The sequence below is a fragment of the Pan paniscus genome, chromosome 9 (assembly GCF_029289425.2).
Source record: "Pan paniscus chromosome 9, NHGRI_mPanPan1-v2.0_pri, whole genome shotgun sequence".
NCBI lineage: Eukaryota > Metazoa > Chordata > Mammalia > Primates > Hominidae > Pan > Pan paniscus.
In genome coordinates this window covers 37527706-37546837 of record NC_073258.2, presented here as the reverse complement: position 1 = coordinate 37546837, position 19132 = coordinate 37527706, and the positions used below count along the sequence as shown (strand labels likewise).

At 43.7% G+C, this 19132-nt stretch overlaps 1 protein-coding gene across 6 annotated transcripts in view; it reads left to right on the top strand.

The window, feature by feature from the left end:
• The window catches only part of SLC1A2 (solute carrier family 1 member 2), a 168404-nt gene that overhangs the window by 93072 nt on the left and 56200 nt on the right, over positions 1–19132 (top strand). For 5 of the 6 annotated variants that reach the window (XM_063608391.1, XM_063608395.1, XM_003830368.5 and 2 more), the window contains exons 2-4: positions 9289–9428; positions 11620–11772; positions 14355–14605. In XM_063608391.1, coding sequence (XP_063464461.1) covers positions 9299–9428; positions 11620–11772; positions 14355–14605 — 534 coding nt within the window. In that variant the 5' untranslated portion in view covers positions 9289–9298. Of the gene's footprint in view, positions 1–4124; positions 4244–9288; positions 9429–11619; positions 11773–14354; positions 14606–19132 lie in introns of those variants that run through there. The other variant, XM_057299138.2, reaches the window with a different exon arrangement.

Below are 19132 nucleotides of genomic sequence, written 5' to 3'. Positions count from 1 at the left end.
GGAAATTTGGGTCTCTGGGAGCCAGAAGTGGGTGACTTTGAAGGTCTCCAGGGAACCTTTGAGGAAGCTGTTAAACATCATCTCACAAAAGAATTGTGTGGCGTTTTGAATGCCTGCCATGGTAAATCTTGCAATTTGCAAGGTCATGGTAGTGACTTGCCTTCTTGCTTGGGATTGATGCTACATTGCCTGGTTGGCTGCTCAGTCTAGAAGGAAGAAAAAAGAGACAGACTGCCCTGAAGAAAAGCAATTGTAAAGTGTGATAAAAAGACCCAGTCCTGGCTAAGGTATACAGCACCTCACCCAGTTTCTGCCTAGTGCCTGAAGGTGCTGCAGCTAATTAAACCACCTCTTAGTCAACATCCCAGTCACTCCCGTCTGGGAGACTGATTGGAAAGGCTCAGTTTGAGAAACTTCAGAGGCTAGAAGAACCTCCCAGGCCTGAGGGCCAAATCCTGAGCTCTTTTAACCTCAAGCTCAGGGTTCCAGTGGCTCTTGGAAGGGGAATGAGTACTCATGCTTTCTAGCAGAAGGACCACATTTTGGAGGGTCCAATTTAGAGATGTTGATGCTTGGTAGTTGGGTCCTAAGATAGCCTTCACGGACAAGTGCATCTTCCCGGGTCCTCATCAGTTTCCCCAAAGGCCTTGTTGGGTGAACCTAGAGTGGTTCCTCGTTCCATCTTCCCTCAAGAGTGCTGGGAGCATTGAGGCCACCATCCTTGGTCAGGGCAGGTGGATCACAACCACCAGCAGAAAAGAACCAGACCTGCTGTGATGCTGCCCGTTTCTGCTACACACTGGTTTTCCCAATGCAGGTGTTCCCTCTTTTTTTTTATGAGATAGAATTTCACCCTTGTCGCCCAGGCTGGAGTGCAATGGTGTGATCCCGGCTCACTGCAACCTCCACCTCCTGGGTTCAAGTGATTCTTCTGCCTCAGCCTCCCGAGTAGCTGGGATTACAGGCGCCTGCCACCACACCCAGCTAATTTTTTGTATTTTTAGTAGAGACAGGGTTTCACTATGTTGGCCAGGCTGGTCTGAAATTCCTGACCTCAGGCGATCTACCCGCCTCAGCCTCCCAAAGTGCTGGGATTATAGGCATGAACCACTGCACCCGGCCCGCCTGCTTTTTACAGGACGTGACTTCCCCACTTGAAACCATTTCTGATCTTCCTTCTCTCATTTCTCTCTTCTTCTCAGATTTGTTAGCCTGCTGGACCACTACCTCTTATAATGGAGTGTCACAAAGAACCTGTGACAAGAACATATTTTAACCTAAGCATCCATTCATTCATTCCTTCAGGCAACATGAACTAATTGAGCATCTACTATGTGCCAGGAAGATGCTAGGCATGGTGGAGACAGAGACAAATAAGACACAGTTTGTCCTCAAAGTGATCATGTTCTAGTGGGGAAAACATACAAGTAAACTGTGAAAAATGCCTTGAGAGCACAGGCGACATGGTAAACTGCGTCTACAAAGCAAACCTGGGAGTCATCAAAGGCTTCCTGAGGGAAGTCATTCCTGAGTTATTTGGAAGGAATAAAAGTCAGTCTAAGAAGGCTGGGTTGGAGGGTGGGTGGAGGATGTTTTAGCTAGCAGAGATGGTTTGCTTCAAGGCAAGCTGGCTTATTCATCTGGAAAGGGGCCAAGTTGCCCCTGGCTCAAAACCCAGAGTGCATGCCACGTGAATCTTCCTCAGCTTGTTGATGTTGTGTGAAGTTATCAAATGTATTTTCATGTTGTTCCACGAACCAGAGGTGGGTAGCCATTACTTCAGAATTGACAGGCCTTTGGGGACTGGGCTGGCCAATATGTTCCTGGGCCATGGAATAATCTTTATTTTTAGAAGAGGTTCCCAATTTGAGATGATCAAACACCCCACCCCAGTCTCTCATTGGGCCCTGGAGGCTCATTGTTACTTGGTGTCTTATTTCTGTTTGGGGTGGTGAATCTATCTGGAAACAAGCAAATTTGTTGGGTCAAAGCTGGCTAAGTCTCTGCCTGGGGAAGGATTTCACAGAAGTCCAGAGGCCATATCCTTAAGGTTGTACTCCTGATGTCTTCTGAGAGGTTATCCAGTCATTCCATCATAGGGAGGCTGATGGCAGTGGGACCTTCCCAGGCCCCCACCCACTCTGGACCCTCTGGGACTTTCTGTTTGTAAAAAGCACCAGCACCAATGTATTGGCAAGGAGATTTACTAAAACTCAACAGTGAGTAAACTCTCTTACTGGTCATTTTGCATCATATGAGGGATTTCAGACGAAGAAAGGATATTAAAATTGAGTATCTACTATATATCAGATACTGTATCAGTGCTTTCATAGATATTATCTCACTGGAGCTCTGTAATGACCCAGTGAGTTGCATGGTTTGTTCAAACGACTAAATGTCTTGTCTCAGCCACTGCCAGAAAAGAGACATTTTAACCAAGAATCAATGGCCATGTAATTATGTGATTGCATTCCACCAACTTGCCTTCTGACAGTTACTCATCAGAGCTGGTGTTTTAACATCTGTTTCTGAGCCAAACAAATACAACTTTTATTGATCCCTTGAAAACTTTGTCTCCTGCTACTTCGTCTTTGCAACTTGTGTGTAGACACCTGAAGGCTCCACTGGCTGTATACCTGCCATTCATGGAATTAGCTGGCTTGGGCCACTGTGCTTAGGAAGCAATATGGAAAAAAAGGCTCTTCTCCTTTGATTTCTCATCTTGTCTTTTCTGAGTGCCACCTCACCAGTTCCACAGAAGTTGACTGTGCCTGATGTAGGTGGTCTCTCAATGACTTAGTGGTAAGTTTAGCACTTTGCTGGTCCCAATGCCAGTTTACCTGTTTGACTGTGTTCCCAAGGCATTGACCTGCCCATGTTAGAAATCTAGACCTGAGAATGGGTGAAGGATGGATGAGGAATTAGAAGATGCTCACGTCTGAATTGTGTACTGAATTTCATCCCAACCCAGCTTTATTGGCCCTAGAAAAACATGCTTCCGTAACAGATAGGAAAGGTTAAAAGGAACACAAAAACAACAAGAAATGGTTGTTGTTATTGTTGCTGTTGGTTTGTCCTCATCTCTACCTTTCCCTGTGAGGGTTGTGGTATAGCTACTGAGCTGTCTCATGGCAAATGAAATGACTTGTCTTCATGGTCAGCTCTAAGCTTATTCCATCGTGGGTACCTAGAATGGAATCCACATCTCTAGAACTGAATGCTGTTACTGTCCTTTTCCCTACCTGGAGAATTAGAGAATCACAGAATTTTAAACGTTAAAGAATTTCCAATTCAACCCTCTTATTTTACAGATTAAGAGAATGGGACCTAAAAAATAAAAATGGGCTAAAATTGATACTTAAACCTTATTGATATCTTACATTAAGAACGTGTTTTTACCATTTCATAGCAGTTTACCCTACTGTCTGTTGATCACAGAAGGTAACGTTATATCCATTTTATCCTCATACTTTTCCCCTGACACACCCATTTAGCAGCAGTCCTGGAATTAGAACACAGACTTCCTGACTTCCAGTCCTATCCTGGCCCAATACCATCATGATTCAGGATAGCTATAAACTGTATTCTTTAACCAGCCCCTCGAATGGACTGGAAGAAGCTATAGAAAAGAGGTTTGTGAAGTCTGGAGTGCCTCACCAGCAGGACCAGAAAGTAATTCTGTGATTTAGCAAATGAACACTGTGAAGACACAATGAATAGAAGAAGGGACTGAAGGAGGTTTTGGAGGCTGTCACCCTTTAAGTTTCATTTGCAGGATCTGTGACAACATGGTATCTGTCAGAGAGAGGCTGACATCTTGGTTGGTAAACATCTTTGACATAGTTAAGGCAGGTCTTACAGGATCTAGGAAGGGTGGAGGGATTTGCAGGCTGTTGGAAATGTCAGAAAGTCTTAGAGTTTCAGGCCCTTTTAAAGCAGGGGTGGCATTCTTCAAGGAGCTGGGGGAAACCCTGGATGTGGGACAATCAAAGCTGAAATCTCTGCCTCCTGGTTCTTGGTGCTCGAGCTGATGCAACAGGTATTTCCAGCATTCTTATCCAAATACAACAACTGTCTTACGGGAGAGGCCCTGCAGTGAGCACTGTTTTTGTTCTTGATTCTAGGGTGACCTAGTGTCTTCCAGTAGGGCAATCTCTGGACATCTTTATCTCCCCAGTACCTCTCCAGATCCTGAAGCCTGGGGCCAGGGAGGAGAGGTTAGATGTCAGCAGTGGAAGGACAGGTGGGTGAAGCCCATTGCAAACCTCACATCCTCCAGGAGAAACACACCAGTTGCTTTTAGGCTCCCTGGGGAGTGTTCTGTTGCCACCTCATCAAATCAGTGAAAGTGGGAAAAAGAGTTTGGTGCCAGCTAAGGTGACACTGAAGTGTGCAGCAGGAAATCTGAATCCAACACCACATCTAATGAGCCTATTATTACAGGCTATTGGCAAAGCAAGGGAAATCGAATGCTAATGAAAAGCAGGTTCTGAGAATAGTTTAAAACTTAGCGTTAGCCCCATTACACGTTCCCTTCTGAGTCACAGAGGATGATTTGCACGATAAGCTGAGCTTGCCTTGAAACAGGACTCACGTGGATTTGCATGAGAAAGAACTGGGCAGAGATTGCAATATTAACAGCTGTTTAAATAATTCAATGGAGAGGCTAAGGCTGAAGGAAATTATGGGCTCATTGTTAAAAGTTTTTAATTATCCCAACAGCTGTCCCATCACATGGCCTTACTTTGTTAGGCAGTGGAGGCCATTTGAGAGATCGGCCTGAGTTGGCGCACTGGAACTTCCAACATTAAGGCATTGCATTGCTAATATTCCTCAATTTAGGAGGCACTCAAGCAGAAACACAGATGGTGGGCAGCATCAGAGAGCATTAGCCTCGAGGGATTTGGTGGACCCAAATCCAACCTGGGTTTTATTGCTTTGTTCTGTGTGCACAGCCACAGGACATAGGAAGGGAATATTAGTAAAGGGGTAAGTGTGCACACTGGACATGACTTACTGTGTATCTGGTGGACTTCCCAGACCAGATTTGGCACTTTCTGCTCATTGCCGTGGGAGCAAACCTGCTGGCTGTTGTGACCTTAGGCTTTCCACCTGTATCCAACTCACCTCTTCCTGGTAACCATATCTCTTAGGGGGCGCTGAAATAGTCATTTAAACCCTCATAATATTCATGATGGTGATAGGGCCCAGCATTACTTATTACATATTCATTTGAATCCATGTAAAAATCAACATGTGGACCCCAGAGTGTGCATCAGGGTGGGAGCTTTAGGATCTAGGTAGTAAGACAGATTTCCAAATTGTGTATGTTCCATTTATTTGCTAAGCTCTAGACAGATTGCATAAAATACTTGAGGAAACCCCTCATTTCTTCTAGGTTTCTATTCAAATGTCCCTTCATCACAGACGCCTTCCCTGGACACTTGATACAAAATCATGCTGCCTCCCCACACACTGCTATCCTTCTCCTTCACCCTTGATATGGTTTGGCTGTGTTCCCACCCAAATCTCATCTTGAATTATAGCTCCCACAATCCCCATGTGTCGTGGAAGGGACCCCGTGGGAGATAACTGAATCATGGGGGCAGTTACCCTCATGCTGTTTTTGTGATAGTGAGTGAGTTATCACAATATCTGGTGGTTTTATAAGGGGCTTTTCCCCCTTTTGCTTGGCGCTTCTCCTTGCTGCCACCATGTGAAGAAGGACACGTTTTCTTCCCCTTCCACCATGATTTGATTGTAAGTTTCCTGAGGCTTCCCAAGCCATGCTGAACTGTGAGTCAAACCTCTTTCCTTTGTAAATTTCACAGTCTCGGGTATGTCTTTATTAGCAGAGTGAGAATGGACTAATACAACCCCCCTCTGAGCACTTCTCACTACTTAAAATGTATTTATCCATGTATTTGTTCTCTCACTAAAGTGCACACTCCCTGATATCAAGGGCTCTGTCTTTTTGTTTATTGCAACATCTTTAACATCAACAACAGTATGGTGCCTGTAATATGGGCCCACTAGAAATTTGTGGAATAAATGCAAGAATGGTCAAAATCTGACTGAAGTGGCATGCTGCCAGTCTGTCTGCAGAAGGGCCTTATTCCCAGGGGCAAGCAAGGGGCCCTTTTAGAGCTGCTTTTCAATTCTCAATTTCTCTTGGCAAACATTGATTAAGCACTCAGGACTAGGTGTTAAAGATCACAATCTTGCCCTCCTGGGGCTCATAGACTGGTGGAGAATGTAGGCATTTAAATTAAATCCATCCTTCAAGAGCTGACTCAGGTCTCGGCCCCTTCTGGGACCCCTTCTTGAACATCCCTTCTTCTTCCCTGAAACTGGGTTAGGCATTGTTCTTATGATTTCCCATAGACTCCTTTGCAAGCTTGCTCATGGCCTGTACATAAAGCAGACAATTACAGTACAATGTGCTTTATGTTTCCTCTCTGAGTAAAGGCTCTTTAAGAGTAAAGATTGTACCATACCCATTACTGAGTATAGTGTCTGATACATAGAGAACACTCAATAAATATAAGTTATGCCTGTTATTGTCACTGTTACCCGGTGTGTTTGCAATCAGCATTTATATAGCTGTTTGTGTGAACACATTTTTTAAAACTTATATCTTATTCTAAAGGTATATAGTCTTAGAAGCAGCTGTATATTATATAATATTCTATCATGCTATACTATATGATAGTTCCCATGTCAGTCTCTGTTTGTGTTCTGGGAGACGTAGCGATTAGTTAGACTAATTAGAATAGTTGGAATTTTTAGATTAGTCAGAATTTTTACAAAGAGTTCTTGGGGGACTCTGTGTTTCCAGCTGCGAGCTGAGTCCCTGAATTACCTTAAAAATTATTTTCTATGTGCAAACATCAAGAACTCTTACAAGTCTTCCATATCTGTTTAATTCCAAGAGGGTAACTCACGAGAATTCTCTCAATAAATATTTGTGGGTTTATAGTATTTTGATGTAGCCACTTTGATGTGGCTGTTTTGATTCAGGGCTTCAGGGACATTTTGTTATGGCCTAAAAAACAAACCATTAAAGAAGCAGCAATTTTGTACAACAAAGAAATGTGTGGCACAGGCATCCAACCACGTTGCCAGGTTGGGTGTGTATGCTAACCTAATGTTTGTGTGTTTTCACTTTGACATGGCTGTTTTGATGCCTGACGCTTCCATTACATCATATGGATCTTGCCAGAATGGTTGCTTTAAATACTTCCTAGTTTTACTTGAATACCAACCATGTGCCTGATTCTCATTTCAATGGCAGGAGGGATTCACATGAAGCAGAAGGCAAGGAGATTAATGATCTCAAGGGGACTGGAGAGTTTTGCCAAGAGCTGGCTAAGGAAATACATTCACCATTTCAGAACGCATACTACCTCCATTCTTTGTTTGACATTTCCTGGTTTAGAGCTTCAGATTACTTGCTGGAGACATGTTTAAAAATGGAAAAAGATCCCACTGCAAACACAGAAATGTGGTCTATCCACGTTAAAAAGGTCATTTTGATCATTTCCCCCTGCTGTGTTGTAAAATGAATTTTCTGTCTGTTTCACTTGGCGAGGGGAGGAAGTGATATTTGTTGCTCACTGATCAGAAAGGCCCTCACCCAACTGCTGTGAGCAGTCATACCCTATTTTCTTTTTCAGATGGTCTGAGGGATTGTTATTGCACACATATGTCAGGAAACCAGAAGTTGCCTCAGAAATTAACTAGATGAATAGAAAATTAGGCCATTAAGGGGAGACTAAGAAGCCTATATTTTGACTAACATTCTCATCTGGTCATGCAATGTTATTCCTAATTTTAAAACATTTGGGTAGCAAGTATATTAAGCAGCCTGTTATGAAAAAGCAAGTAGTTGTATTTGGGTTCCAGGTCTTAACTCTGAGACTGGAAGCTAAGTTCTTGGTGTCTTGCTAGAATGGCAGAGCAAGTGGGTAAGCCCCCTGAACAAAATGTCATCCTTGTCATGAAGTTGATGGGTGTTATACGTCTCTTCTTTGTGTGCACTGGAGAAAGGTACTATGCTAGCAAATTTTTGTTTAATTTTTATGAAGTAGGCATCAGGCATTTCTTTCTACACCCCACACAGCTAGCAAGAGTTGAAGTCAGGATTTGAAGTCAAGGCCCTCTGACTCCAAAACCTACACTATTCCCATTATAACCAGTTATTCCAAAACACTGGTCTGCAGCTTGGTGTTGGTTCCAAAGGGAGTTTTCTCCAGTCTATGACAAGACTATCTGGATAACGCAACACCTCCCTGTCTTGAAAGCACTGTCATCTGTTCAGAGACACCTCTCTTTCTAGGTGTGAAAGGCTTATTTTTTTTCTTTTATCAAATGATGGTGATTGTAAATAGCAGCGAAAAAAAATGTTCTAAGATATCAAAGTGAAAAATTGGCCTCCCTATGGCAATCCCCAAGCTTACATCTGGAATCTTATTGGCCTGGGAAGTGACAAAGCTGAGGAAGGAGAAGTACGCCCATTACCCCAGCAAGGGCTCCTTTGGGCAGACTCCCAGGATGGCTTAGGCTTACCTGAGGTTGACCCAGAAAAGGGCTTGGCTGCAACCATAGCTGGAGGTGATCAAAATACTTCTTAAAGCCATACTTCTTGGACTCTAAGTGGTATTAGCTCTTGCCAGTTTAGCAGTCCTGATAATGTAGGTGGCCTTTTAAAAGCCACAATACGTTGAATTATTATTATTATTTTTTTACTAGATAAACTATCTTTTCCAAAAAAGAAATAAAGCTTGGATAATCAGTGTTTGTGACGTTTACATGTCAGGTTGGGGAAGGCTTGAGCTTGGAGACATTTTAATGTTGATGTAACTCAAGTATTACTCTCCTGAAAAAGTCACCTTTTTACTGTTGTTACAAGAACAAAATAGCTCAGGCTTTGGAGCCAGACCTATCTGGATTTGGATCTCTATTTTAGCCTTTGCAACTTTGGTCAAGACTCAAGTAAAGGCTCTGTAACATGGTAACTTCCTTCCCCAAGTTACCACGGGGGGCAACTCTTTGGAAGATCCTACCATTGCATGCGGTGTTCCTTTCCTTTACTGGGAGGATCCACATCAGTTCTCAGTGTGTCCTACTGTCCTGCTTATAGGTGACCCTGAGTCACACTTACTTTTATTTTCCTGCAGATGGTTCCAGATTCCAACTGTGCCTGGAGAGGTTCCTACTAGTTGAGCCCCTGAAACTGTATAGGGGAGGTGCCAGTCTCTCTAATCTCTGCCTTCACTTCTGTTCCAGTGCCAACAATATGCCCAAGCAGGTGGAAGTGCGAATGCACGACAGTCATCTTGGCTCGGAGGAACCCAAGCACCGGCACCTGGGCCTGCGCCTGTGTGACAAGCTGGGGAAGAATCTGCTGCTCACCCTGACGGTGTTTGGTAGGTACCTGCACCACCCCACCCCCAGCCCCCTCTTCTCTGGGACTCTCCTGGCTCTGTGGGGCAGCTGGTCTCAGCAGCCAGCCCTTCCACCAGAAAGGAAGCCACATGGTTTGCCTAGGGCCCTGTCTGCCCAGGCTTCAGTGATATAATTTTCCTCCTTACCTCCTCTAGCCATTTGTTCTCCTTTGGATTCTAGTAGTTCTTAAATTTTTTGCAAATAAATATCTTGTGAGAGTGTTGGCATGTGGATTCCTGTACTCATGGAGACTTTGCTTTGGGCCACCTGAAATGAGGTCCTGCAATCTACATATTAGCAAACCTAGGTGGTTCCAAAGCATTGGTCCATGGACCACATTTAGAGAACCACCTGCATCAAGATAAGCACAAGTATTGCACAAAACCCCACTAAAATTGCTCCCAAGGTCTGAGCTTCTTCAGACACGTCATTAATTTAGGTAATTTGGGCACATTAGCTAAAGAGGTCAGTGTGGAAGATGTTTGCCCCAATGCCTTGATCTGCTCCAGCTCCATCTTGCAAGTCCTCTTCTTCCTCTGCTTCAGGCCTCACCCAGGCGATGGTTGTTCTCAGGCTATTGATACAATCTTGGTCTTAAGATTCCCATGAGGGTTGATTGAAAATGGGGCAATATACAGTTTCTTGTAATGACAACCACACCATTTCCTTTCTCAATCCCTCCCTTGTTCTGCAGTTCTCACTTAGGTTTCACAGAGAAGCAATGAACAACTTGTCCTTCCCACCCACCCACCTGCACACACCTACCTGAACCCCTCCATTCCACGGCCTTTCCTTTGAGACAGATGCCTTCGTTGCCAGTGGCCCAGGATCAGGACTGGGAGCTCACCACAGCTAAGTTCACTTAATAGGAAACCACAGGCATGTTTAGGTTTTCCAAAGTTTACCCGCCATGTAACCACATCTAATTCATCACAGGACTTGAAGAAGTTGGAGAGTGTGATTTTTACCTGCAGAAGAAAAAAAATCAGGCTTTCAGCCACATTACTCCTTCCTCATCTGTGGAATTAACACTGTAGCCTGCATTCCTGGAACTCCATCCCTCCCTTATGGCCAGTGGTACTATGACCCAACTTGTGGTTTCTGAAAGGGTCATTCATGTTGGCCACCCATTTGCAGAGATATAAAATTTTTCTTCTGGGATCTTTGAGTCTGTAAAGTGAAAGATCCTTGCCAGCATCTCTGCCTAAATTGTTTCCTCCAAAATTATATATCTTAGAGTCCATTCTTGAGCTCCCATAAGATCAGCAATCTAAAAGCTATGTAAAAGGACATAGAAGTCAAGGACAAGCCTTGAGAGTGAGCCATGAGGAAATTATTGGAAGCCAAAGAAAATAGACGGGAAGAAAAAAATAGAATTCACACTAGCTTGGTCAATTAAATGTTCTTTTTATCTTGCCTCCAGTTACAATGAGAAGACACACATTAAATGCCATGCCATGTGGCCAAGCTTGAGCTGGGCAAGGAGGCAATATCTGTCCTTGTGGGTTCTTTCTTTCTTTTTTCTTTTTCTTTCTTTCTTTTTTTTTTTTTTGAGATGGAGTCTCACTCTTGTTACTCAGACTGGAGTGCAATGGCACCATCTTAGCTCACTGCAACCTCTGCCTCCTGGGTTCAAGCAATTCTCCTGCCTCAGTCTCCCAAGTAGCTGGGATTACAGGTTTCCGCCACCACACCCAGCTAAATTTTTGTATTTTTAGTAGAGATGGGGTTTCACTATTTTGGCCAGGCTGGTCTCGAACTCCTGACCTCTGGTGATCCACTCACCTCGGCCTCCCAAAGTGCTGGGATTATAGGCACAAGCCACTGTGCCCAGCCCCTTATAGTTTATTTCTATAGACAATTTCTGGCTCCAAGTAGACAAATAGCCTCAAAGAAGTTGGAGTCAAGTTGCCAGTGTGCACTTTCATAAAGGCTTGAGTTCTCCTTGACTCTTTGTGTGTTGACTTTTTAAGAATAGTTGGAGGTATAGAAAGTTCTCTTGCTAGTCATCAAAATCAGCTTCACTTATCTAATGTTGTCTTTGTTACACATTGTTCATCATTTAATACTGCAGAAGCATGAGAAAGGTCATTGTTGCTGAAATAAGTGTCTAGAGTAAGTCATTTGACAAGGGCAAAAAATAAATTCATATTGTTTTCCCCTTCCTTTTAGGTGTCATCCTGGGAGCAGTGTGTGGAGGGCTTCTTCGCTTGGCATCTCCCATCCACCCTGATGTGGTTATGTTAATAGCCTTCCCAGGGGATATACTCATGAGGATGCTAAAAATGCTCATTCTCCCTCTAATCATCTCCAGCTTAATCACAGGTAAGACTACCTCACTAGTGCCTGGCTAACATGGGTCATACTCCTGCCCTGGCTTTTGATTAACTGTAGAATCTCAATTTGGTTGAGTGAATGTGATCGTCTATGTCATTTCATTTCAGAGCTTTGGTTTTCCCGTCTCTGAAATGAGGATAATCAACCCTAAAGAAATAAAAGCTTGCCATCGATTAGTCAGTCTGTTTGTCTTTCTCTCCAGCAAAAAAAAAAAAAAAAAAAAGAAAAGAAAAGAAAAGGAAACACAGCCACATGTTACAAGTGATGATACCTCTAGTGGTTTAAATTTTTTTTTTTTTTTTTTTGAGATGGAGTCTCCCTCTGTTGCCCATGCTGGAGTGCGGTGGCGCAATCTCGGCTCACTGCAACCTGTGCCTCATGGGTTCAAGCGATTCTCCTGCCTCAGCCTCCTGAGTAGCTGGGACTACAGGCATGTGCCATCATGGCTGGCTAATTTTTGTATTTTTAGTAGAGACAGGGTTTCACCATATTGGCCAAGCTGGTCTCGAACTCCTGACCTCATGATCCACCCGCCTCAGCCTCCCAAAGTGCTGGGTTTACAGGCGTGAGCCACCGCACCTGGCCTTAATTTTTAATGTCTACTTTTCTCCCCTTTCTAAATTATATTTTGTTCAGATACTGATAAAGGTAATAGATGGAAAAGGAAATTATCTACTATTTTAATTGGGAATTGAGGGAGGTTGGCATTAAAAATAAATGAAATGCTAGGTATGAAAGCCCTCTGAGTTTTTCAGGACAAAGGTACTCCTAATATGTGGCATCATGTTCACTTATTTTTCACTACCACCAAGTTGGCCAATGTATGATTTGTTAACAGGTGTAGATCCTGAGTCCCAGCATCAATTATCTTTGACTAAAATAATTAATTACTTTATTTGAAAGAATTTGTTCTTCCTCTGTGGGCTTATACTGGTATTTTCCTCCTTACCAAATAATATTGCTCAAACAGGGTATAAATTGATGCCCTTTGGAGACTAAACTCTGAGTTAAGGGCAGGAAGCTGAGCTTTGGTCCATATTTGGGTACCAGCCAGCTAAGTGATCTGGAGAAGTTGTTCCCCTGGACTGGCCACCTCGTGAAAGAAGTGAGTGAGGCTCTGGTAACTCCAGGAGATTCAGGGGCTGAGCTGGGTTGAGGCTTCAGCTGGTTGACCAGTGACCCCAGTACCTGAAATGCTGGAACTCAGGATCAGGCACTTAGGGGCTAAGTGGGATCTTATCATTCAGCGCTAGATTGAGTGAAAGGGTGCATTTACCATCAGTGCTCCTCTATAAACCAGAGAAAATGTTCTCTACACCTGTTAACAGGTCATACGTTGGCCAACTTGATGGGGAAACCTAGCTCCCATCGGCTAGAATTAGACTAGGTTGTAAAGAGAAGTAGGTCACACGTGGGTCAGCTTAATTTAGAGCAGCTCACATCAGTAACTTCCTCCCCCATAGCAAAAAGGACTGACACCCAAAAAGGGGTTCAATCTCTCTTTCTGGTAAAAGCAGGAACTGAAACCAGGAAGTGAACACATTCAAGAAACAACTGGAAAAAAACCCAGTGGGGCTGGAGTTTTTGTGAATTTGCTTGGAATTTCCTCTAACCTCCCTAGGTATAGATGAAGTGCCCACCATTGGCAGGGTGCTTCACGGGGTGTTCCCTAATCCCTGCATGAGGCTGGGAATGTGGATCTTCATGCTTCATCTCAGAGAAATGAGAGGACTGGGCAAAATCGTTATTCTCAGACTCTCCATGTCAGTTACCAGTAATATATTCAAAAGACATTTTGAGTGTGGCACAGAGCTACTAGCTTTTTAGTCTTCCAAGTGAGGACATTAAAACATAAATAAATAAACAAGTTAAAAACTAGCATGTACCAGCAGCATCGCTTCATAAAACAAAGGAGATGTTAAGACCAAAAAAAAAAAAAAAAGTGGAAAGAAATAATCTCAGAATTAAAAATGGGATGTCTTCAACTTTATTTTAACTCATTATTGCAGACTGACAATAAATTTGTTACAGACCATTTGTAAACTCTAAACAGGAGGATCTCCAACTCTCCCAGTTCTGTAAAATCTTGAAAATCTCCCTGGATAATAGAATGATAAACTATGGGATTGATCAAATATTCAGTACAGTCGGCCCTGCATGTCTGTGAGTCCCTCATGTGCAGATTGAAAATATTTGAGAAAAAAAACTAATAAAAATACAAAATAATGCAAGTTAAAAATATAGTATAACAGTTATGTACATAGCATTTACATTGTATTAGGTATTGTAAATAATTTAGAGGTGGTTTAAAGTAGACAGGAGGATGTGCATAGGTTATATACAAATACTACACCATTTTACAGAAGAAACTTGGGCACTCTCAGATTTTGGTATCTGTTGGGAGTCCCAGAACCAACCCTCTCATGGATATTGAGGGAAGACTACAGTAGGAGATTTAATCAACCATTAACACATTTGAGTAATATGAAGCCAACGTCATAGAAATGTAGACACAGGTCATTAGCACAAACGTAATAGAATTAATCCTTCTGCATTTCTTTTCAATCCAGGGTTGTCAGGCCTGGATGCTAAGGCTAGTGGCCGCTTGGGCACGAGAGCCATGGTGTATTACATGTCCACGACCGTCATTGCTGCAGTACTGGGGGTCATTCTGGTCTTGGCTATCCATCCAGGCAATCCCAAGCTCAAGAAGCAGCTGGGGCCTGGGAAGAAGAATGATGAAGTGTCCAGCCTGGATGCCTTCCTGGACCTTATTCGAAATCTCTTCCCTGAAAACCTTGTCCAAGCCTGCTTTCAACAGGTAACCCAGAGTTCAGATGTTCTCTCTTCTCCAGTCCTCTAAGTTATCAAGGCGATAACTTGAGTATTTTAACAGACCAACTCTGGGTAGAAATTTTCTTAATATGTAATTATCTGTGTCTAGGCCCAGGGATTCTATGAGGTGGTTTGGGGCAGGATCTTGGGATTGGAGTTTCCTGGTTTTAATTTTTTTAAACCTCCCTTTTTTTCCAGCTCACTTAATATATTTTTTGCTGTGGGATTGTCCTCCTTTCTTTCTTTCTCTCTCTCTCTCTGTCTCTCTCTCTATCTCTCATTATATCTATCTCTTCCTCTCCTTTTTGTGCATGAGGCTGGGAAATGTGTCTTTGAGTTTTCCATGGGCATATTTTTATTAGCCTTGCCCACAACCTTCTAGAATACACAGTGGTTCTCAAACGTGGCAGTAAAGCTAAACCACCAATGGCACTTTTAAAAAAATACAAATACCCTACACAATCAGAATCTCCAAGAGATGAATCTGGAGCTTGGGTAGTTTTTTAAATTGTGGAAGTAATACATGCAGATTATGAAAATTTTAGAAAGTATAGAAGTACACAAAGTAAAAGTTAGAAGCTTCTGCTTCCCCTTCTCTAGAGCTACTTACGTTGAGAATGCTGTTTCCTCCCCTGTATTTTTCTTTTGCCACTTATGCAAGTGTGCATAATCTTTAAAAGAATTCAACCCTGGCTGGGCGTGGTGGCTCATGCCTATAATCCCAGCACTTCGAGAGGCTGAGGCAGGGGGATCATTTGAGGTTAGGAGTTCAAAACCAGCCTGGCCAACATGGTGAAACCCCATCTCTACTAAAAATGCAAAAATTAGCCGAGTGTGGTGGCGCATGCCTGTAATCCCAGCTAGTCGGGAGGCCGAGGCAAGAGAATTGCTTGAGCCCGGGAGGCAGAGATTGCAGTGAGCAGAGCCACTGCACTCCAGCCTGGGAGACAGAGTGACATACTGTCTCAAAAACAAAAAACAAAAAAACAAACAAAAAAAAGAATTTAACCCAACGGTGCTCCATTGTTCATAAAACGTTACATCTGACTTTTTCACTGAACAATGTTTGAACAATGAAAAACATTGAACAATGTTTTAAAGTCATCTCTTCTTTTTTTCATGATTGCATAATATTTTTAAAGGATAAATTCCTAGAAGTAAAAATGTCCTTGTCAGGACAAGGAGTTTTGTATTTTGAGTTTGCTGGCTGTTGCAAAATGGCACTACAAAAGTATGTAGCAGTGGGTACAGATTCCTTAGCAATGTATACTCTTGCTTGCTGCATACATGCCTATACATTTTTTTAAACTTGAGATTTTTTAAAAACAGGTGATTCTGTTGAGTGGAACCACTGAGTTAGCTGAGTAGGCCCCATTCACTACCCTGTTTTCTAGCCCCAAGGCCAGCGTAGGCTAGAACACATCCCACACACCCCGGTTCCCATTAACCCAGGTAGAAACTAAGCTAAAACCAAGCAGTCTAAGCTAAAACTTCAGCCATTCCCAAGCACAGAAGAATGAGCTTAGGAAACAGTTTGCTTAGAAGAAAAGTATGTATTCCTAGCTGTCTCCAAAACGTAGTCCTTAACCATTGCTGAGCCCAGATTACTCTGGGTTGGGATATGTTCCCTGGTTTCAGATACCATTTTAGTGGAACATGTAGCATGGACCTATATTAAAGGAAACCATTCCAGGCCAGGGAAGTTGGATGCAGAAGTAAACAGAAATAAGCTGGAGAAGAAGTTGTTTAGTGGGCTCCATCTGTATAGCGTGTTTGCCCCTCAGCCAGCCTGCTCAGAAAGATGAACTGACTTGCTTTAGTGTGAGAGACACGATTGGGTGCTATCTATTCTTAACATTTTGGAAAGAGCATTCTGGGATCGCAGCTGCAGGAGGCTGAGCTGGTAGTAGATTGGGGGAGAGTGGAGCATAGGAGGACCTGGGAAGGACAGATTTGGGCACAATTCTGTGCCTGGTCATGCCATGCTCTGTGAAAAAAGGAAGGCAGGACCAAGAAGCAGGCAGGCTCCTGGAGCTATTGCTCTGGTCTTGGAGTGAACTTTTGTGGAGCTGGCCACACTCACACTCGGTGAGCGCTGTGGTGGATGGGCAGTCTTTGCATGCAGCTGCCCATGGCAAGGGGTGCTCTCTGCCATTCTGGAATAGAGACCAGAGCCATTCCCTGCCCCACGCCAGCCCTGACCCCAACTTTCTATTGCCAAAATTCATATGAGGACTGAGCCTTGGTCCCTCAGTAGGCTCAGTATCAAGGTCCCTTTGGATTAGGACAACCTTGGGAAGAATGGTGTAGAATCCACCTCAGGGAGAGGATGGTTACAGATTCCTTAAGCCTGGAAGGAAGGCACTGAAGAGGACTTGAGGACAGGAAACTCTTTTAAAGGGACATGGCATTTCCAGAGAGAAAGGGTGCATGAGAGACATCTTCTGTGTCCATGAGTACAGCTAGAAGTCATTTAAAATAACCTGTCTTGAGTGGAGGAGGCTCCTTGACCAGAGTTAGAAACAGAGATGTAAAGAGGAAGATGAGCTCCCCCCAGAGTGGAGACTGCCTCCTCCCAGGCGACAGGGCCTGGTTTGCCCAAGTTAAGTCCCTGTGTCTTTGTGAGCAGAGAGGTCTCCTGCTTGCTTTTTGGGGCTTACTTTGAACCAAAGTGAGATTTCCAAGACAGTAACTGGCTGTAAGATATGACCTTACAACATTAAATCCAGCCCAGTAATAGAGACCGCATGGGTTCTTTTCCTCCAGAAAATTCCGTGATCTGTGTATGTTCACTCGGCCAATACTTGTGAGCAGGACGGGCTGCCAGGCTCTCTGCTTTGCACAAGGATGCCACGGTGGGAGGAGACAGATGAGGACCCTGCCCCAAGGAGCTCACTTACATTAAAGGGGAGGGAGGTAGACCAAAATAAACATCAGGGAAACACAGAAGAGACTTAAACATTAAGACAGGTGTTCTCTGAGGGCTAGAGGCAGGATGATAGGCTGGTGGTAACTAGGGGAGATATTTCAGCTGAGAGGATAGGGGATCAGAATGAGTTAGGCCTACAAAGAGCTGAGGAAAGGGGCTTCTCAGTAGAGGCACAGATATGCAGAAGCTGAAAAGTACTTATAATGTTGAGAGAAGAAAAAGGAGGCTGTATGAGGCCAGTGTGGGAGGTATAGTGAGTGGAGGAAGGTAAACTCAGCTCAGGCATGACTTGGTGGGCCAGGGGAAGCTAAGGATATAGGTAGGGTTATAGGTAGCCACACTTACCTATAGACTGTATGCAGACAAGGAGAAAGTTGAGTAGGTCAGTTTATGGTTTTGCAGGTTTTACGATGAGACATGATGGTGGCTTAGGGACAGGGAGACTGGAATTAGCACCTGCTATGCTTTGGATGTCTGTCCCTTCCAAAATTCATGCTGAAATTTAGTTGCCATTATAACAATATTGATAAGTGGACCCTTTGGGAGGTGATTAGGCCATGAGGTCTCTGCTCTCATGGATGGGATTAATGCTGCTATAAAAGAATGAGTTTGGCTCCTTTGTGCCTCTCTTTGCCTTTCTACCTTCCTCCATATAATGATGCAGCAAGAAGGCTCTTGCCCGATACCGATATCTTCATTGTGTACTTCCCAGTCTCCAGAATGGTGAAAAAAGAAATTTCTGTTTATCATAAATTATCCAGTCTTAGGTATTCTGTCATAGCAGCACAAAACAGACTAAAACAGCACTTACATGGAGTTGTGCAACCGAACAGCTTCTGTGAATCAGGAACTCAGGCAGAGAACTAGGCCTGTGTTCGTGTTCCTATCTCCTCAGCTTCAACTTACATCACTGGCCTGTGCTATTTGAAATCTGGATTTCTGGAGTCAAACATAACTCATCTCGAATCCTGCTTCAGCAACTAGCTAGCAAGCTGCCCTTGAGTCGAAGGGCTACTGTTGACCTAAGACGTAATGGATGTAAAATAGGTAGCAGCTGGCCTCCTGCCTGATCCTGACAGCCACCATTCATTTAGATCCATGAGTATTTCTCTTTTAAACCAAACGTAGGCTTCTTTAGCATCCTTAGGATAGGTCAACAGTTGGCTTTGGTTCCCTTTTCTTTCCTGGGAGCATGACTCTGCTGTTCACAGAAGCTTCTCTTGTGATCCTCCCTGCATTCCCTTCACACCAATGTTGCCCAGATGAAGGGGCCACATTGAGGAGAGAAGTGGGCTGCCTGTTCTCCCCTCACACAGCAGGCCCTAGGCTTCCTCTCTCCCTGCACGAGTACATGTGGCCAGGCTAGAACAGAGAGCACCCTGCCTCACCTCAGAGAACACTGACCTCCCTTCCCATCCATTTTGAATAACTGGCAGTTCAGCATTGCTTCCTATGGGAACCAGCACAGTAGGATTGGGTCCCTATAGCTTAACATACAGCACAGACTGTGGAAATAACTCAATGGAGGTGAGGTCATCTGAGTTGACATCCCAGTTCTGCCCATAACTCCATGATGTCCAACAA